The sequence below is a fragment of the Cyanistes caeruleus genome, chromosome 22 (assembly GCF_971803275.1).
Source record: "Cyanistes caeruleus chromosome 22, bCyaCae1.hap1.1, whole genome shotgun sequence".
Lineage (NCBI taxonomy): Eukaryota > Metazoa > Chordata > Aves > Passeriformes > Paridae > Cyanistes > Cyanistes caeruleus.
The window spans coordinates 7,279,654-7,301,253 of NC_141722.1; the positions used below are offsets into that span (position 1 = coordinate 7,279,654).

Genomic DNA, 21,600 nt, shown 5'->3' on the forward strand with positions numbered 1-21,600 from the left:
AAGGGAAGGGAAGGGAAGGGAAGGGAAGGGAAGGGAAGGGAAGGGAAGGGAAGGGAAGGGAAGGGAAGGGAAGGGAAGGTGCGGGAAGGGAAGGGAAGGGAAGGGAAGGGAAGGGAAGGGAAGGGAAGGGAAGGGAAGGGAAGGGAAGGGAAGGGAAAGGAAGGGAAGGGAAGGGAAGGGAAGGGAAGGGAAGGGAAGGGAAGGGAAGGGAAGGGAAGGGAAGGGAGGAATTATTCTAATAGCAACAGCCTGTGGTGATCTCTCTGTGGACAATACATTGATAAGGAGAGTTTATTATGTGCTCAGGACTTCAATAAAGCAATAATGAGCAACAGGAACAGATTCCCAGAAGTTCCCAAAGCTCCTGCTCACAGAACTCTGCTGGAGGAGCCCCTGTGCCCCGCCTGTGACCCAGCAGCAGCAAGGGGGGAAGAGCGTGGGGTCAGACAGGGGCAAACACAGCTCTGCTTTGCTCTTGCTCAGGCCCTGCACTTTTCCCTGGTAAAGAATGAAGTGCTAACAGGTACTTAAGGGTAATTTTCTATTTTTCCCGATTAAACTGGCCACCTTGGTCTGGTGTCCCTTCAGCCCACGGTCAGCTGAGATGCAGAGGCTGCCACAAGCCAGCCCTCATCCCAGAGCTGTGCTGGAGAAGGCAAATTTCACTTCCCAGGAAAAATTTAACCCCCTGAGCCACAATTTCCTGACAAGACTCAACTCAAAGTTCACGTTTCTGCTCAGCTCAACACGACAGGGATCACAAACTGAACTCCCCCAGTGAACTGAGGCTGCACCAAGGACAGAGCTGGGCTTTGATAAAAACCAGCTCCTGTTTCAGAGGGTAAAGATTCACTCAGGAGGAGCCACAGAAGGGATCCAGGCTAAGAAATATTCCCCCCTCTGGAGACTGGGGCAGGGAAGGAGGAGATGTGAAAATGTTCCTTACCAGTTTGAAGTCTTGAATGCTGCAGATGAAATAGGGCGTGTTCGGCCGGCGACTTTCGATATAAACGCAATCTTTAAAAACACAAGATTTTAGAATAATGGGCATTAACTTCTGTGCCTCCAAGAAAGAACATAAAAACAGGATAAATTCAAATACAGCTTAAACTTTGAAAGAACCATCATTTCATTTGCATATTGTGTAATTTATTCTGAGTGTGATCTGAAAATAGAAACTATTTATGATGATAAATAAGGGAATTAACGGCATAAAAATTAACTTTGATTTGAATAGACATTTTGCTAGAAAAACAAAAAGAAAGGAATTTAAAGACCACTCTGGATTGAGTTAATAACAATGACCAGGTCACAGCCTATGAACCAGACCAAAATAAGAGAGGAAAGTAATCAGATTTTTCGTGGTCAGCTTGCCATTAAGAACCGAGCACTAACATATTTTCTCTTCTAATTGTGAAGAAAACCAAGGCAACCAATCACAGATGAAACACAGCAACCTTAAATTAGATTTACCTCAGGGAAGGCCTGCGCTTTCTCGAATTACATTTGACAAGACAGAAACACAGTAATTATTTTTGTTTGCTTTTGACAACTGGGCTCTCCAAGGCTGCTGGAACATAAGGTCTGTTGTATTCAAAACAGTCTTGGCAATAACTACAACAAAAGCAGTGCCCTCGGAATGAAAACACGGCAGGGATGGGAGAGAAGTGCCTGATTAATGATCCTGACCTTGCAACTCGGCAAACTCACACAGCTTGCTAAACACAAAGATGCCAGCCCCAAAGCCAAGCAAATATTTAAAGGACAGTCCTGGTGTCCCCTCTCTCACACAGATAAGGAGCTGCTGTTCAAAACACAGGAGAGATCTTCCAGGAGCTTTTTTGGATTTCTACAGAAAACAAGTTTTACAAGACACGTTTCAAAGCAGAGTTCAGTTCAACCCAGCTGACTGGGCAGCTCCAGCAATTTCAGCTCATCCAAGTATTCCCCCAGCCCTGGTTCTCCCCGATTTCCTGGGCTGATCAGAGCATTTGGAGCAGCCCAGGATGGCAGCTGAAGCCAACATTCCCATCCTGCTCCCCTGCAGGAGCCCTCGGGATCACTGGGGTGTGGAAAGCTGCCCCATTTCAGACACACACAACACCACAACTCACGAGACCTTTTTGGGTTTTCCCCCCTCGCTATCTCGGCTGTGCAAGCCTCATTTTGCAGAGTTTTATCAGGCAGCAGGCAGAACAAACAGCCCAGCACCCCTGTGAGATGGCTGGCACAGAGTGAGGGATGTGGCATCTCCCATGGATAAAGACGGGCTCTGGGCTGCATTTGAGGGAGGCACTGCTGGCTGCCTGCCAAGCCCTAAAACAATAATGACATCCAGTTACGAGTCTCCAAAGCAAGAGAGGCCAGGCAGATAAGAAAAACAAGTTTATCCAGGTGCACAGCAATGCTGTGGATGATAGAAACTCAAAAGGTGCCCCCCCAGAAAAGGAGAATATTTATGGATGCACGCTCATCAGCCACTCAAAACTCGCCATAAAGAGCAATTCCTTCCATTTACCAGAAATCCAAACAGCTTCCATGGGGACCCAAGAAAAGGAAAACTGCATTAGCATTTTTCTAATATGCAACAAACCTGCAGAGATAAGATTTATGCCACTGAAAGCTAGAGAATAGCCCCTTCCTCACCCTCAGCACACTGGAATGTGCCACTGCACCCTTTTTTCCACTGACCACACACTTGTGGAATAATTTCAGCTCTCTCTGGCTGCACAGAGCTTCTGCATAGGCTTACACAACTTCACTCAAGTGTAATTTAATTTCTTTTACTGAAGACCAGCCATCCTCACATGTTCCCCATTTGCCAGGAAACAAGAGCAAGGCTGAAGCCAGCAGGGATGGGGAAATGGGTGTGCTGCAAATTCCCCCTCTGGCTTTCCCCACAGGTAACACAAGCACCACCTGGGACAAGTTCAACATCTGATGTTGATGTTAAATCACAGAGTTCAGCACTGGCAAAGCAGCAAAAGCTCCAAAAGAAAATGAAATTAACAAAAAAAAAACCCCAAAAATAAAACATATGAAGGGTTTTCCATAACCCTTGCAAAACAGAGTGAGGAAATGCTGAGTGCCCTGCACAGCCAGCGATTCCCTGCCTGTCTGCAGCCACGAGCTCACTTCCCTCTTTCGTGTAAAACGTCCCACTGGAGATGAAGCATTTCCCTGACACATGGTACAGAGTCATTCTGCCTTTGGGCTTGTGATATTCACCAGATGTGCCCTAGTTCTGAAGGGTTACATTGATATTCCCACACTAAAAGCTGCTTTTAAAATTAGAGCTTCGATGCATGGACATAAAAAATTCTCTTGGAAAAACAGCTCAACCAGCTCCATTTTCTGAACCTTCAGCAGCTCAAAGGCCGCAGTTTTTGTAGTAACCATCTTCACAATTAGAACCCTTTCATGTTTCACCTAATGATTCAACACTTCCATCATCCCAGGAACAAAGCTGTAGGCTCTCTGTGCAGCTCTGCACTTCCACAGGGAGGATATTCCTTGAAAGCCTTTCTGAAGGAGCCATCTACAATCCCTCCCCAGCAGCTTCCACCAGCCTTGCATGTGAGTACAGACACGTACAAACCCCAAACCTGAGCTGGGGGCCAGCAACTGAAGGATATTTCCACTCCTGAATATTTATTATTATTTATTATTATTATTAAGGAATATTTCTGTTCCTCCATCCTGGTGCCTGAGATGAAGAGGCTCAGTGGTTCCAGAGCCCTGAGGAAGCCTGAGCAGGCGATCCTGGATCCTTCTCCTGCCAGATCCAGGGGAAGCCCAGGACCCTCCCCGTGGCTCAGGTGCCACAAGTGAAGTTAAAGAAGTTAAAGAAGTTAAATGCCAGCCCCCCAGAACAGTTAAATGAGATTGGGAGCAGCAGCAGTCAGAGATACCTTCCAAAGGATCAGAATCAATGTTTGCAGCATTCAGCAAGTTCTAAAGGCTGAAATCTGAACTTGCCCGTGTTCCAAGAGCAGGAAAATTGCCAAAGCCTTGCACACAAAGGTCAGGCACGGAGACAAAGCTGCAGCAGCAGCAGCAGCAGCAGCAGCAGCAGCAGCAATACCTTTGGCACGGGGGCTCAAACACAGCAACGCGGCGAGGAGGGCCCTGGGAATGCCACACACGGGCTCTGGACTCCAGCAATATTCCCAGGGACAGGTAGGAGCCCAGCACTCGCCTCTCTTCCCCCATATGGCTGACAACAAACAAATTGCCAGTCTGATCTTCCAGTGGCACTTCCTGCTGAGCAGATTTCCAGCAACGCTGCTGGCTCCTTGTCAGGGAACGACGAGCTCGAGCCCTGCTCTGCAATAAATGGTTCAACCAATTTACTGTGTTCATTTGAAGCTCACAGGAGTATTCCCAGTGCCTGGACTATAGTTCTTATTTGGCAAATGATTTTATTATAAACCGGTATCATAGTGAATCCATTTTCTTTAAGGGGTTTTGCTGCTGTTTAATGGACTGTCAGTATAATTTAGATTTCATCTATTTAAACTCATTCAAGCCTGGCTCCTGATTGTACAATAAATGGAACATATTTCTATTCAACAAAATTAATGACAGCTAATTGTACTCTGCAGTTCCCAATTTCATAAAAGCAACTGTTCTGCGGCTCAGGCCCCCAGCTACAACATTTCCCACACCAATTATTTTCCTGCACTTTTCAAGCATGTCCACAACACTGCACAGTTCCCCTTGGAAGGTGCATTCACACATCCTTCGTTAAGAGACTGGTACAAAGCAAGGCTGTGCCACCAGAAATGCCACGCTGCAAGCGAAGCCACGGCGGCTGCTCGGGCCCTACCCCGTGCCAGGGGCTCCTCCTGCCTTGCAGGTGGTTTTTTCAATTAAACACATGAAAAGGGAGGAGGGATGGGAATGAGAATCCAGGCTGATGAAAGAAATTAATTGAATAACCAGTTAGTCTGAAGCTCCTCCTCTAGCACCAGATTAGCTTTGCTGCACACAGGCCATTTCTAACAGGCTTTTTCTGGCCTTTTGGGGCCACAGAAACTTCTGGAGGTGCCACACTTGCCCCCAGCACTTCTCAGTGATATTTCACAAATTCTCCTGCAGCCACCTGCCTCCCAAAGCTCTTAGTGAGCAATGTGGGAGACAAAAGGACAAACAGCACCAAAAATTCACCACATCACTACATGACCTCACTTGATCTATTTCAAACAGTCTCAAGCACACCAAGAGAGCTGGGAAAACTCAGCTATTCCCAAGCCCATCACAAACACCAAGTGCTTGCTTAACTCCTCTCCCTTTGCTGCCCTTATGATAATTAAAGTGCAACACACCCCAATACCTCATCAACACATGGATGGGCTTTATTTGTGTATCCTCAAGTAGAAAAATGAGAGCCATTCCCATTTCCCTATTGACCCATCACTTCACCTTCCTGATCAGAGAGCAGCAGCCCCTCCCATCAGCTGCAGCCCTGAGCAGAGACCTGTCCAGAAGAGGAAAATGCAATGTGCCACCTGAGTGAGCAGGATTTGCACAGGATGCTGTGCTCCCAGCAGTGCAGCCCCAAACCCTGACACTCCTGAGGGACCCCCATTCACTGCCTGCCAGCTGAGAGCCACCTGCCATCACCCACTGAAAAACGACCTTCATGTTTCACAATAGCAAGCATCTTCTGAAAGGAAAGGTATTTTCCTATTTGTAAATAGCTCTGAGAAGCCCTTCCTAGGGAACAGATCAGTGCAGCAGCTGTGAAGCTGAGCCTGCAGCACAAGTGGATTTATTTTGTTTCAGCACTTGTGTGGCACCTTTCTTCTTCATTTTCAAGCCTAATGATGAGGTCAGGATGGAAAACTGATGGTGAATCCACATCCCCAGAGCCCCACACCCAGCCCTGGGCACCCCAGCCCCTCTGAGCTGCTCCCTGGGATTTATCCAGAGCCAAACAAAGCCAGAGGAATCCATTTGCCAGCTCAACCTTGATCTGCACTTAAGGCTCCATCTGTCAGGCCCCAGCAGCTGCCCTGGACACAGCAGTGCCTCCCCTGCTAAAGGAAATGGGAACTCAGGAAATGTCTTTTTTTAACCCAGTCTGGCTCCTGTGTGCATTGACAGCAGGGACAAAAGTTATCTCTGTGCATCAGGGGCTGACCTGGGCTCCTCAATTATTTTCCACACTCAGTTTTGCTCACCTGATCCCTAAAATCCAACCTTCTCCCAAGTGACTGAGTGCAGGCTGGGATGTGCCCAGCACAGAGCTCCAGCTGCAGGCTGCTCCACTCTGCACACTTCCATCAGCCTCAAAGAAAACCCTCCTGAGATGTTTTCATGTGTTTTCTTAACTCTCCTGACGTGTTTTGAGACTAATTCAGGCCTTCTCTCTAATGTTTTTTTCTTTTAATTAAGGAGGAATGGGCAAAGAATGCATTTGTTTCCATTGAAACAAAAGTTTTGAAGATAATGTTTTCTAAAAAAAAAGATTGCTAAGTTTTCCTCACAACTATTCACACACACAGAAAAGTTGAAAACAGTGGTGGAAGTGTGAAAAATGAGGGGACTTTTACAACCACATGAAGCAGTGCAGCTCCTAGGGTTACTCTGTTTACAGCAGCTGAAAGTCTGTCACTGAATTATTTCAACAATCTCCTATCACAATGGTAACAGACTTTCAAAAGAGGAGGAAAATACAGATTGCACCCTCCTAGAACACATCCTCCTATCAACTTCTGAGGGAGGAGAAGACCACACGTGCAAAAACACATCACAAACCTGCTCAACCCACACAGAACAGCAGGATGGCCCAAGAACTCCTAAAATTACAACATAAAGCTGAAAGAATACTTTCCTTGTGCTTCTTCCTTTTGCCCAAGCAATAAATTAAAACTAAAACCTCCCAAAAAATAATTAACTTTCCTCCTTCCAGCTTCAACAGCCCAAAATACACTTGCCAGAACTTCAAAGCTTACAGAAAGAAATCCTGTTTGTATTATGTGTATTTTTATATTGAATTCTGATTCTTTCTCAGAATTTTCTCAGCACCTGCAGTCCCACACCTCAGTCCTGCCCACTGGGAACTGCTGCCCAGCTCACCCAGCACTCAGCTGAAAAATGAGATAGCAGCAGACAGCAGGGGCCAAGTGCAAGATGTGACCTTGCTGTCACTGTGGCTCTCTGGTGTGTCCCCCTGGCCCCCCAGCACTGCCCAGATTGCTGATGGGCAGGGCAGGGTTTCACCCAGCCTCACCTCCCTGCCAGGCTCTTGGTGCATCCACTGATGTCACTGCAGAAACAGATCCTCCTAAATCCTTTTAATTCCTGCAGATCCTTTTAAATGTTTCTACGTAGACAGAGCAAACGTTATTGTCCCCATCTGCAGGTGACAGTCACCTGCTCTGCCCGGGCTCCAAAGCAGCCTGGGCTCTCACCCAGCACTGCAGCTGCCACCACAGCAGCACCAAAATCCCCATTCCGTGGCTTTAATTCACTAATAGCCCTTCCTGAGCTGGATTTTGGCAAAAGCCAGTGGCATAGAGGGGATCAGTCTGCATGGGAAATGGAAGGAAAATCAGCATTAAATGATCTAACTGAAATCCAAGAGGAGGGGAAAAAATAACTCTCGGTGTTCACTCTCTTTCATTGTCATCTCCCTATGCTAAGAAAGCCTAAAGCAAATTTGAATATAAACTGTGCAACAAAAATTAATCCTACTCCAACAGGCTTTCTGACAACAGCAAGTTGAGAACTGTGAGGGGAAAAAAAAAAAAGAAGGAAAACCCCAGAGATTAGATTTGGAAGGAAACAGGAGGGAGGTTGTGGAAACTGAGAGGACAGATGGGGAACTGGGCCAACAAGCTTTTAGGATAGGCCTGTGTGATTTCCAGCAAAGTAGAGAAGATTAATTGCACAGTGTTGTCTAAGCCCTACTCAATTCTTTTTAATACATTATTTAAAGCTGTGCACGCATTCATTATATCTATGCAAATTAATAAGAGCAGTATTTACATGGTAACAATACAGTGAAACCTTTCACTCGAAAAAAATTCAATGATCTTGATTATCTGTTTATTTACAGTTTATTTGCTATTACTCCAATACAGCTGCTGAGCTCAGCACAGGAGAAAAAGCAGAATTAAGTGCTGGATTAAGTACTCTACAGCAATGGGGTAAACACAGAATGAGATTTTAACCAAGAAATGCAGACCTTGAACTTTCCTCTCTATCAGATGAGAGCACTTAAGAGAAAGAATCAAATGATTGGAGAGGATTTCCTGTCCTTAAAGCCCAGAGGATGTAAGCTGAAGACAGTATCCCTTCTGCACACACCTTTAATTTTCATCTTTCTAATCCTTGCTGTGTCTCATTAATTTAAACTCTCTAATCCCTCTTAAAATTTATGTAATTTGCACCCTTTGCCACAAATGCATCTCCCTGTAAAGAGCTGGGAGAGCTCCTTCTGTAATGGATGCTAACATTGCTTTAGAACCCCTCCAGCACAGGGATGTGTACTCAAGATCTCGCTCCTGATAAGAAATTACCTTTAAAATCAAATTTAAAAATGGGTATATCCAGTTAAGGTTTCAGCCGTGCTCAGGTCCCTCCTGAGCTGAGCTCATGTTTGTTCTCATCACTCTCAGCAGTTTCCAAGGAAAGTTTTACAACAGCACAAAGAGCCAACACAACAGAAAAGTTTCAGTGCCAGGGATGTCTCTTACACTGATTACTATCAACAAAATGTACAGTTTAATAAGCAGGGGTTGCAGAAGAGTTACAAAATATCCCCATTATCACAAATAGGAGGGCTTTGCCTGGACAAACTCCTCCAGATCAGCCAGAGCCACTGCTCCATCCTACTACAGGATAAAACTGAGACCACAAACTGATTTCCCATCTTGATTTTAAGCAAACTCTTTTTGCAATAAAGCCAGTGTATCACATTGTACTCCTGGGCCCACACAACAGCTGTTCTCAACAGATTCTGAATTATTTTTCATCCTCTGACACTGAAAATCAGATTGCCACCAATGCTGACGCTTCCGCAGGCTCCCAGTTGCTCAAAAACAAATATTACTCAGCCACGAGCCCTGACACCACGGCAAAAACAGCTCCTTTGCAGTGATGGATGAAATGAGCCGAAATGGAAGCTGAAGCATTTCAGGAGAGAAGCTGTTCTGACTGATGTTGGCAGAGTTAAGTGGAAGACAGACTGCTGAAGGCTCCCGTGGAAGGAGGAGGATGGGAGCAGCACGTCCCAGCTGTCCCCAGGCACAGCCTGAGCCCTGACAGCCCCCAGAGCTGGATGCAGCACCCCAGGCACTCCCACCTGAGCTGTGCAGCACCTCAGGGACAGCCCAGAGGGATGTCACCTCTCTGCTCCCCGCTCCCAGCTCTGTTTCAGCCCTGCAGCTCTGCACTAGGGGAACACGAACCTGCCAGGGCTCTCCAATTGCCAGCAGAGCAGCCAAACACAGCCACAGCTCGTGGGGAACCACTCCAAGTGCTGTGCAGACACCGGCAAGTCTGCACTCAAAAAAGGAAGCTGGGTAATCTCATTTCAAGTGCAGCTTGAGGAAAACATCCCCTGGCAGCAGCCACAGGTTAGACCTTGCAACCTTACGTGAGACCCTAAATCTCCCTGTGAACTTGGCAGTAATTGAGGCACATCCAAGGCACCCAGAGCACACTGCAAGCTCCTGCTGCTGTCCCCAAAAACATCCCTGGTTCCAGCCCTGCTCTGCCCAGCAGCTGGGCACAGGCACAGCCGTTAACCAGGGGTGAAACCAGCACAGCAGCAGATGAGAGCCTCAGTCATCTGGGTCACATTACACACAGCACAGGAGCACAGCTCTCCACGGCAATCAGACATTCCCAGAAAAGCTTGCCAGAAAGGCTGAAGATGTCTCCACATCCCCCCAGCTCCAAAGTGGGAGTGAAGCGTTTAATGCATCATCCAATTTAGTTCCCAAACTCCCAGGGACAGAGATTCCATATGATACACAGATAATTAATGCAGTAGAAAGCAGAGGGTGGCTCTTTTCCAAAGGGGACCTAAGTTCATTCCCACAAGTCAGATACCACAAGATACAGCCAGAAGCTTCCCATGCACACCCACGTTTGTCTGCAAGGGAAAGGCTGCAGCCTCCCCCAGGCCAGGGATAATTCCAACTGCTGGCTGCAGCCCTGCCTGGCAGCTCTGGGCCACGGGAATTCCAGAGGAAACACCAAATCTCAGTTTCTCACACCAAATCTCAGTTTCTCACACCAAATCTCAGTTTCTCACACCAAATCACAGTTTCTTATATCAAATCTGTGTTTCTTACACCAAATCAGAATTTCTTACACCAAATCTGAGTTTCTTACACCAAATCTGAGTTTTTCACACCAAATCAGAGTTTCTCACACCAAATCTGAGTTTCTCACACCAAATCTGAGTTTCTCACACCAAATCACAGTTTCTTACACCAAATCACAGTTTCTCACACCAAATCTGAGTTTCTCACACCAAATCTGAGTTTCTCACACCAAATCACAGTTTCTTACACCAAATCACAGTTTCTTACACCAAATCTGAGTTTCTTACACCAAATCTGAGTTTCTCACACCAAATCTGAGTTTCTCACACCAAATCTGAGTTTCTCACACCAAATCACAGTTTCTTACACCAAATCTGAGTTTCTTACACCAAATCTGAGTTTCTTACCTCCAGGCCTGTACACCACGTCGTCCTCGGTGATGAAGGACGTTATCTCGCCGTTGTCGGTTCTCTCGTAGCGGGACTTCTTCTTGGGGGGTTTCTTTTTGCTCTTCTTGGTGGACTCCTCGGTGGTGGCACTGTTGTTGTCATTGTCCTCGTCCTCGCTGTGGTCGCTCTCCGCGTAGTTCTTGGCGCCTCCCTCCAAGGTGCAGCTGCGCCGGGGCCGCGAGTTCTCGCTCTCCCTCGCCTTGTCCCTCTTGTCCCGCTCCTTGTCCCGGTCCCGGTCCCTGTCCTTCTCTTTGTCTTTGTCTTTCTCCTTGTCTGCTGTCATGATTCGCCACGTGCCTTCTTCTGTCCTCTCACGGCTGGGCCTCCGTGAAAGGTAGACAGTGAGCCTGGGCTTCAGTCTTCTGAATTTCTCACTCAAAGCCAGGAAAAATTCAACCACTCCAACAACCCCAGCGTTTTAAAAAGGTTCTTGAAGAGGTGAGGGGAGAGAAAGAGGGGAAAAGCCCATGTTAGTATTCCAAATTCCTTCAATTCCTGAAGATAAAAATTAAAACCCGATAAAATCCGACATCCTAAAGCAATTCAGGAAAGCCCAAACAGTAAAATACAAAGCAGCCTTTTGAAAGCTTCACAGAAATGGTAACTTCAGTGTCTGTAAATATTTGAAGCTACCTCCATCCTCAAAAAAGATCCCTTGACTCCTTAAAAAAATTCTTCAGTTCCCTGCAGACACACAATAACTTCTTGGATGGGGAGTGCTCACTGGGAATGGGTGTCCTTTATACCTGCAGCTAACAGGGAGTGCAAAAAACAAACCCCATAAAACATTTCAGAAAGGACAAGGGCAAAGAGGAAGAGTGTCCAGCTTTTAGCTGGAAGCAAATGAGGGAGCTCAGCAAATGGCTGTATTGTTTTACATCTCACCACCACTCACAAACCATGCCCTACAAAGCTGGTACAGGGTAAGGGATGCCATCTGCCACTTCTAGGGCAATCTGTTAGCAAGTCCTGCCCCTACCCTGCTTTTCCAAAAATAGAGCTAACCTGTAATCCACAGATTACAGGAATTAATTAATTGAAACCAAACCAAACCAAACCACAGTAGTTACCACTGCACTAATGAAATCTGCTTTTTCCATAAAAACTGGGCTTTCAATGAAAGGAGGATATTTCAAAAAGGAGGCATTCAACTCACAAAGATAAATTATCCTTTTTTTTTCCCCCCTAATTCACCAATAATGCTGAATCTGCCCACATCCAATTCCTAAGTTTCCAGGAAGCTGCTACATGGTGCAACTCAAAATTAGCCCACGGTGTAGAATGTCTCAAAGGCAGGGACCCGAGAGCATTGATTGCTCATGCATTAAGCTTTTGAAACCACATCAGAGAAGGAAAAAGGCTGGTTTATTTTTGAGGAGTCAGCTGAGGAGTCCCTGATCCCGTGCACTGGAAATTCCTTCAGCCCTACACAAACCCTCAATATTCCTGTGGCTGTCGCAGCAGGGAGCAGCAGCAGAGACAAATTGCTGCTTGTGCTGCAGCTGAGGCTGTGCTGGGCTCTCTCAGGCAGGGAGATGATGCTGTGTGCCCCTCCCAAGCTGCCAGGATCCTCAGGGGATGTGATGGAGCTGCACTGAACACCACAGCGAAGCTGGCAGCTGCCAGGGACTGCTCACAGCTCCAAGGGATTCTTACATTCTTACCAATGATTCTTACATTTCCAGAGGTATTCCCCAGCAGCAAAACTTGGGGGTTTTTATTGCTGTCCTCTAGCACAGCTGCAGCACAAGCACCTTCCTGTGACTGCCAAGTGCAAAATGTCCATTCTTTTTTGTCTTTACATCGTTTCCAATTTAAAAAATCCCCATCAGTCACCACTTCATTATTGAGGATGGGCAGTAAAAGACAGAAAGAGCAGGTTTGAAACCTGGCCAGCTCCAGGGCTTCTCCTTGAAACCTTAAGATGAAAAGCTAAGAAGGTACCAACCACCCCACACCTCTAAACTTAAAGACAAAATGATTTTCAAGTTCCTGTCTTAAGGACAAATAAAAAAGTTAATTAGTAACTGACAGATGATGCATCCATATTTATTCTACCTCCATCTGAAACACTCTGAGCTCCACCTTTCATTGTCCAAGTCTCAAAGAGCCAGAGCTGTGCAAACATTTCTGAGAAAGCCACAATTGCAGTGCAGGCTGCTCCTTGCTAAACTTCCATTTGAAAGTAGAGCTGAAGTGAAGCACTCAGTCTGTGCTGAGGCCACATCAAACACAGACTCACCCCAAAGCAGCTGCCCTGGCCCTGCTGTGCCGTGCCCATCCTGCCAGGAGCAGCCAGGGCTGCCTGCAGTGCTGGAAACCCAATTCTGCCATCAGAGCTGCAGGGCTAAATCCTCACTGCTCCCTCAGATTAGATTCAAACAAAGTACTTCAGTGTTTTTATTACAAGTCCAGTTATTAGGGGGATTTTTTTCCCTGGGTTTATCTTCTTTGCACAACACCGTTCTGCATAGAGGAGTAACACTGAATAAACAAACACCTTGTTCAGATTATTTCATTTACTGGAGGGCTGTGCAAGAATCAGTGTGTGCCACACTTTGCTCTGTTCAGCTGTGAAATTTCCACTCAAATGGGCACTTTCCTCCCAGCTCCCATTTCAGGGGATCCAATAAAAAAATAATTTTCACAGCCATTGCTTTCCTACGTAAATATATCACATTTCCAAGACTATTTCAGTCTGAATACTCAACTTCAAAGATTTTGCAGGATTAAGCCAACATCCATGAAGCACTGAGTACTCCTGTCTAAGAATAAAGCAGCTCCATAACGTTCAGAGTAGCTGTAACAGGGAAAAAACCACATCTCACACGTTCTTTCTTCACCCACCACGGAAGCTGCTACAAATTCAGTGTGCAGCCTGTTCACTCTTCACCAACACGTGAGCCCTGTGAAAACTCATCTGCTGACTCAACATCACTCACCAGTCACAGCTGCTGAGTGGGCTCAGCGCTTGTGCCGCTCTCTGGGCGATTATGAATGAACACAGCACCCAAAAACCTCCCCCACGGAACCTGGGGAGCCTTTTCTCTGCTCCCTGAGGCGCTCACACAGAGCCTGCAGCAGGGCAGGCTCACTGCACACCTGCAGTGGTTCTGGTCAACTCCCTGCCCTGGGTTTCTGCTCCTCCTGCAGCCTGCACCAAACCCCAGCAAAGCAGCAAAGCAGCTGCTTCTGTCATTCTGCTGCAGCAAACACGGGCTGGAGGGCAGAGCTGCCTTCCACAGGAGATCTCTGCTCCTTCCACGGGGAATTCACCCCAGAAGGAGCCACGTCAGCTAAAAGGGGAAAAATCACCTTACAGCAGCTGCGTGGGAGAAGAGCCCCCGTGTTTTTTGCTCAATTCAAGTTGAAACACCCGAGGAAAAACCTCAACTTCACTGCAATCACACTCCAAGACCTTCTTGTTGTTATTTTTTAACTCGAGCCTCAGGATATGGCCATTTCTCCAAGTAAGGTTATTACATGCACTCTGGGATAACTTTCTTTATCTCCACCCACTCTGTTATCGGACTTGCAAAGTCTTTTTTATCTTTAATTGTTTAGAGATCAAACATCAGCCAAAAATGTGTTTGCAGTCACTCACTAAAGTCTCCTGTTCTCTGCTTTGTAGCAGAAAATGCAGATCCTGACAACTTCCCATCATATTCCAATGTTGGTGCTCTTATTAAAATGCTCAGGCCTCCAGTGATGAGGAAATGAGAACCTCCCACCAGGATTTTAGAGAAAACCAGCAGGCACAATTTAACCTTTAACTTCATCTAATCTGAAGTGCAGAAGTTCATAATCATTATTTTCAACTGATCATTTCCCCATATTCACCTGGTTTTGTTTCCACCTTCCCCCAGCATTTTGAATCTAGTTCAAATTAAAGTTTGAACCTTTTTTACAGCCATAAAACCCTTCTCACACTGCAACCCCAGCATGGAGAGGAGGAGATTGCTGCTCCCACAAGTTATTTTGTCTGTACACCTGGAACCCCCTGTCAGAGCAAAAGGCACATATAGCACCACTCTGCACATTAAGTACTTAAACCTCTTAACCAGAATTAAAGAGTCAGGTTTTAAAGATAATGTGAAAGCAAGTCCAGCAGAAATGCTACAAGACTGTAACAGGAAGGCATCTAAAAATGCAGGGCAACTAAAAATATGGAGAAGAGCTTCTTTTTCTTATTTAAGCTAGACAGATAAATCTTTTAACAAGATTTGTTTGGTCATGTGTAACCAGTCTTAATAAACACAACAGGACCATTCTTCTGTAAGCTTTTAGTCTCATATTGCCAGATAAAAAGGCACTGTTTTCAGCAAATGCCAGATTAAAGAACTATGTGCTGCCAGTGCTAGAGTTCCTGCCACGAAGCTTTTCTAATTTTGATGTCAAGGAAGAATTTTAACTCAGTGTAAGTGCAAGGGATTAAAACTAAAAACCAAAGAAAAAAAAAAAGGGTGGGGAGGGAAACAGCGAAAACAGCCCCTAATGGTTTCCCCATATATTTATAAGGTTTTAAGAACTACTTTAAGAAAAGCTTTGAGATCATTTGTAAAAAATAACCCCGGTAAGTCAAAGATGAAGGGAAGGAAATCTCAGCTGCCAGAGAGAGAAGAGCTGAGCTGCAGGAGGCAGGAGCTGTGAGCAGGGGAGCTCCCACACTGACCCCAGCTCCCTGATAAAGCTCATTACCCAGGGGAGCCACACACCTTTAACCTTCAGCTTTCAGGAAGGACTGGCAACATCTGCTAGCAACTTTCTCCCACATTCTTTCCCTATCGCCTGTTTGCCATGGAAAATATGTGACCAAGTACATTGAGAGCTCATGTGGGATATCCCTCAGAATATTCCCCACTCCCAGGGGCCATTCCTCATCCCAAATTGCCAGGCACAGTGCTCCCAACAGCACAGCCAGCAGCTGCAGGCTGAGGGTAAACTCACACACCAGCAGAGCAGGGGAGAAAAACAAAACTAACAGGAGAAAAGCAAGAAAAAAGGAAAAGGGAATACAGCAGGAGTTTTATCCCACTAATCTTGGACAGATTTTTATTGTTGGGGTGAGATTTTACTAAAGATACTCACTCGCTCCAGCTTTGAAAATTCAGATCCTGCTGGGTTTACCCTCCAGACTTTTCCAAGCAACCACCACACACAGAGCCAAAACACAGATCTCCCCCTGCCAGCAGTGCACAGACACACACAAAACTTCTTCCCTGTAACATGACTGCCCCAGCCAGTAAAAATGTCCATTTTCCTCCTCTGTTCTGTGCCAACCCTGCTGATGCCCAGTGGGTGTTGAAGGGGTGCCAGTGCCAATTCTGGAATGCTCAGGGGACAGGTCTGGGACCCTCCTGGGAAGAAGATTTGCTTAAAATCTTAAAAAGCTCTCAGGAGTGTCTCTGGTGATTTATGTGCCTCTTATCAGCTGTCTCCCTTATCTCCTTCCCCGGCGTTTGGAGTCTGTGACACAAGCAGAGCCCTGGAACGCTGTGGCCAGCTCTGGTCACTGTGAGGAACGCTTTCACAGCCCACAGCCATTAATTGCACTCACAATTAAAACGTGTTTGTTGCCTCTGAAGTGCTCTGTGCCCATGGTGGCAGGGACAGCCGTGCTCCATCAGCCCCCTGAGCTGGGAGCTCACAGCTCCAGGTGTTTCCCATGACAGGCAGTGACCTTTCCTTCCCCCTGCTGCTGACCCAACCTGAGCTGAGCAAAGCCAACAGGAGATCTCACATTTCTGAGGCACATCTCATCTCCCAGGCTGGCAGTGTCCCTGCACATCTCAGCTGCCAGGCTGGCAGTGCCCCTGCACATCTCATCTCCCAGGTTTGCAGTGCCCCTGCACATCTCAGCTCTCAGGTTTGCAGTGCCCCTGCACATCTCATCTCCCAGGTTTGCAGTGCCCCTGCACATCTCATCTCCCAGGCTGGCACTGCCCCTGCACATCTCATCTCCCAGGCTGGCAGTGCCCCTGCACATCTCATCTCCCAGGCTGGCAGTGCCCCTGCACATCTCATCTCCCAGGTTTGCAGTGCCCCTGCACATCTCATCTCCCAGGTTTGCAGTGCCCCTGCACATCTCAGCTCCCAGGTTTGCAGTGCCCCTGCACATCTCATCTCCCAGGCTGGCAGTGCCCCTGCACATCTCATCTCCCAGGTTTGCAGTGCCCCTGCACATCTCATCTCCCAGGTTTGCAGTGCCCCTGCACATCTCATCTCCCAGGTTTGCAGTGCCCCTGCACATCTCAGCTCCCAGGTTTGCAGTGCCCCTGCACATCTCATCTCCCAGGTTTGCAGTGCCCCTGCACATCTCATCTCCCAGGTTTGCAGAGCCCCTGCACATCCCACCCACCCCAGCACAGCCCTGCCTAGGACGGTGCCACCGCTCCCAAATCCACATCAAGGGGCTGTGTGACACACCAGATGTGCAGGCTCACAGCTCAGATCCTAAATCCCTCTCTTCAACACAGCCCTGATGCTACACAACTCAAAGAAGAGGGGAAGAGCAGCAAAGCAAGATTTCACAGGGCAAAAACACCCCTGTATTTATCGAGAGAGAAGTGACAGGTTATTTGGTGCGTTTTCACAGTCACATTTTCAAGAGGAAATTGCCAGGGAAGTATCAGGCAGCCACGAGGATTTTTAAGGATGGTAAAGACCCAAGACAGCAAAGTAACATTTCCCTTTGTGTTATTCTAATGGGCACAGGGAGGACAAAATGAACAACTTTCTTTTTTTGTGGGAGGTCAAAAATTCAGTGAGGACTGAGAGCAAAATTCTACAAGAGTCAGCTCTGACCACAGAGCAGACTGAAGGGCTGGGGATGAGATTTGGAGTGATTTATCAGCTCCTACCTCCTCCCAGAATGGATGGATGGGCAATTTATGCACCACATCCACAACAGCGATGTGACAGCACCTGCTTTTGGACAGTTTTACACACAGGCTCCCATAAAAGTAATGTCATCCCAAATAAGCCCCATTTTCTCTCCACACTGGTCCAAGAGCAGCAACATAAAATCAATACAGTTTCAAAAAGTTTCTGCACTGCCAAAATTAGCAGATAAATTAGCTACACTTTCTATTCTATTCTATTCCTGTTTGGTGAGGAAGGCAGGAGGAGCAGGGGCTGCCTGCACACTCACTGTGACAGGTCTGGTCACCACCTCAGCCCTCTTTACCTGGCTGTGACACACAGGGCAGCCTCTCCCAAACCCCTTCCCACCTCCCACCACACCCGAGGGGCTGGAGGTGACCCCAGAAGCAGCAGCCAGGCTGCAGAGGCAGGAGCAGAGCCCAGCCCTGCAGGTCCCAGCTCCTCCTGTCATCCCCAAACTGCTTTCATGGCCTCTGCAATCACAACACATGGCAGCAAACACACAATAAATATGAAGCCGTGTATTTACCCTTCTCTGAAGTCATTCAGGCTTAATGCAAATGATTACCACAATACAGGGCTGAGTAATGTAGAGCAGTCATCCCATCACAGCACTAAAAACCAGAACTTTAAAAAATGGCCATATAATGTCGGATAACTCCCTCCTATGATGTAGGATAACTCCCCTGTTAGGGGAGAACAGGCCCACGGGACCTGCAGGAGCTGCTGTTAAAACAAGAACCATTATCTGGGGAACCTGAAGTCATTTGGAGCCATGAAAACATCTGCATTATGAGGTTGCTTAACAACATTTAAAACAGGGGAAAAAAAAAAAAAAAAAGAAAAAGATTGAGCAAAAACTTGTTTTACACAACAGCTTATTTTGAACAGATAGACAGACTTTGAGAAGCAACAAGGGTAAACCCTGAAAACATGCATATGGGTTTCCTGACAGGCAATAAAAGACAAGTCTGTAGCATTGTTACTAAAATAGGTGAAATAAAAACATTCCAAAGTGCTGTGAATTCAGATCTGAGAAATACCAACAAGGAAATCAAAGCATAAAGAGAAATTCCTGGCACACAGTAACAGCCAAGCTAATGGTAACAGGAAAGAATCCTTGCATGGAACAGAACCACGTGGCCTGATTATCAAAGTCACCAGAACATCACACCCTTTGCTGCCTCCAGCTCCCTTATTTGAAGACAAAAATGAATTTGCACAATACTGACCACATTCATTTGTGTGTGTTTATAGAACGAGCCCATTGCTGCTTTGTGACTGGAACTCATCTCCAGCTCTCCTCTCAACTGATTCCAGTTTCCATTCTAAATTTTATTTTGGTGCCTCCATCTCTGGAACACGTCTACAAATATCTACCAAACTGTCCCTCCCTGCATGTTTTTAGCTGAGCTTTTCTCCACTGGTTGTTTCATTTTTAAATGGTTGAACACTCAGCTGTCCCCTCGCAATCCTTTCATCCCCCAGAAAGCTTCAAACTATAGTTATTAAATCACCCAAAAGAGAACTAGATCAGGTTATTTTTGGAAAACCCCTTTGAGCAGGAAAGGCAAAACCTCTGCTCTTCAGCCACATGAGCAGTTTTATTTAACTCCAGACACACTTGTGCATCCGAGCTTCTCAAAAGGGAAGAGGAACTGCAGGGTGGGCTCCCACCCTGAGCTGCCTGACCAGACATTCCCAGGCAAACGTGCCTATAATTAAAGCAATTTCTCTCTAAAGAAAGCAGCATCCTGAGACTTGGAGACTATCTGCAAGACTAACTAAAGCTGTGCCACTTAAGTGCTCCATAAAATTCCCTAAGAGTGGAAACAAAGGAATCCTGGAGGATGGTACAAGGTTATCAGAATCAGCAAGACATATTAAGAGGACATTTTTTTCTTGTCCACTGTTTTAAAACACTTTATGCATAAGCATGAAGACAGATGATATTTCTGTCTGGAGAGACTGCCTTTAATTTCAGACATTGGTCTCATTTTCTCTGAGGAGCGGCTTATTTTGGTTAATGACAGAGCAGACGTCAGAGTTTCCTTGGCTGTTGTAATCAGGAGATTAAATGTGCTTATTCATGTGTGAAATGTGGGCCTGAGCCCTGGCTGCAGCCTGTTCCTCACCGCCTCAGAATGCTTAACAACTGACATGGATTCAATTACACCTCGCTTCCTTTATTGCACTCACAGAAAACACTAATAAATAGCCAGCATTTAAAGCAGTAAAACCTCGCTGCTGCAAGGGTGACCTTTGATCTTTAATCTCCGGCTGCCCCAGCAGTTTCTGCCACGAGAAGCAGGAAAATGATTTGAAAAGCAAGCGGGCACAAGAAAGAATAAGCCCAGAGCTGTGGGACAGAGGAGTGCTGTGAAAGGCACTGAGTGTGCAGCAGCCCCACGCAAGGAAGAGCTCCTGATCCCTCTGGGCTCCTCTGAAGGCCTCACGTGTCCCAAGGGATTTGCAGAGAGGGTCTGTGTTTCAGGGATCATATGAGCTCTAGCATGACCTTAAGTGAGAGAAACCAAAGCTGTCAATGTCAGCCTTTGACTTCCAACATATTCGCACCCCCCGAGCTGTGCTCGGTGTCTCTCACATCGCAGTGCCCGAGGTGAGCTTCCCAAAGAGCCCTGACCCTGCCCACAGACCTCACTGCCATCCCCTGGCTCCTCACCAAGCCTGCTCCACTCCTCTGCAAGTCAGAGATTTTCCTTCTCAAAAAGAGAACATGGTTTCAAAGACAGCTGATAAATTCACCCTCTTTGCAGCCGTGTCACTGCTCCTGGGCAACAACCAGCTGAGTTCCTGAGTAGATTTGAAGCACTGTTTTTTAAAAAGGACCAGCTCTCAGCTGTCACACATTGGGTGTTTCAATTCTATAAAATTATGTTAAAACAGCAACATCTCTGCTACAGGAGTGACCCCATCAGTGCCCAGCTACCCACGGCTAATGAGCCCATTAGAAAGGGGCTTCACCGCTGGCCCCATCTTCCATGAGAAGAAGGGATAAAAAAAATATTAAAAAATGCTCTGAGTGATTAATCTGCTTCTAATCTACACCAAGAGGAAATACTTTTAACACTGCATGAAATAACTTCTGGCTGTGGTCACGCTTCAGACATTAACATCATTTCTGCTGGCAGGGCTCTCAGCAGAGGCTCTGAACTGCAGTGTGACTCTGGCAGGCTCTGCTGTGGCAGCACGAGCTGGATCCCTGAATTTGGGTCTGATCTTGTAAGCTGCTGAGAACAAGGCTGCAGAGTGAGACCTTAAGCCACTAAGCACAGAATAACCAATGCAAATAACCACTAAGCTACACATGAAATGTGGTGGCCTCCTTCACGCTGCGGTACCACCACACCTCGTCGCTTGCCACCAGCACAATCCAGGACGTGGCAGAGGTACCACAGCAGCAGTTTGGGTTTCTGGCCTTGTACACACAAAATAAAATTGGGAAAAAATAAAAATAAAAAAATAAAAAAAAAGGAAAACCTTCCTACCTTTCATAATGACACACTAATACCCCATGACATGCAAATGAAGATAACACAAGCCATGTCTCATACCGAAAACACCTTCCAAATGGAGGTTATTTTCCTGAAATGGAGCAATATGAAACTCTTGACTCCACTTTCAAGGTGAAGCTTTAAGGTTAGACACCACTAACAGCTCTGAAACAACATTAAATGTTTAATACAGCAACCTGCAGTCCATAGTGGACAAGACACCAGCCTAAGCAGAGCACCATAAACTGTTCAGAGCAGTGTTTGATCCATCCCTGACCAAGGAAAGTCTTTATTCCCTTCTTTATTCCCACAATAACAAACTGGGGTTACCATATATCCTTGTTCTTTCAAATGAAAACCTGTGATCCCTCAGCAACCAAAGACAGCAAAACAAATTACATGATTTATTAGGGATCTGATGCACTGAAGTTTTCCTTGTAAAAGCTCAGCTTTGAAGACTCTTGACTGTGA

At 46.5% G+C, this 21,600-nt stretch overlaps 1 protein-coding gene across 12 annotated transcripts in view; it reads right to left on the bottom strand.

Moving 5' to 3' along the window:
• The window catches only part of RERE (arginine-glutamic acid dipeptide repeats), a 177,078-nt gene that overhangs the window by 108,798 nt on the left and 46,680 nt on the right, over nt 1–21,600 (bottom strand). For 10 of the 12 annotated variants that reach the window (XM_086860202.1, XM_086860200.1, XM_086860198.1 and 7 more), the window contains exons 2-3: nt 10,691–11,161; nt 947–1,017 (exon numbers count right to left, since the gene is read on the bottom strand). In XM_086860202.1, coding sequence (XP_086716328.1) covers nt 947–1,017; nt 10,691–11,015 — 396 coding nt within the window. In that variant the 5' untranslated portion in view covers nt 11,016–11,161. The remainder of the gene's footprint in view (nt 1–946; nt 1,018–10,690; nt 11,162–21,600) is intronic. The other 2 variants (XM_086860204.1, XM_086860203.1) reach the window with 1 other exon arrangement.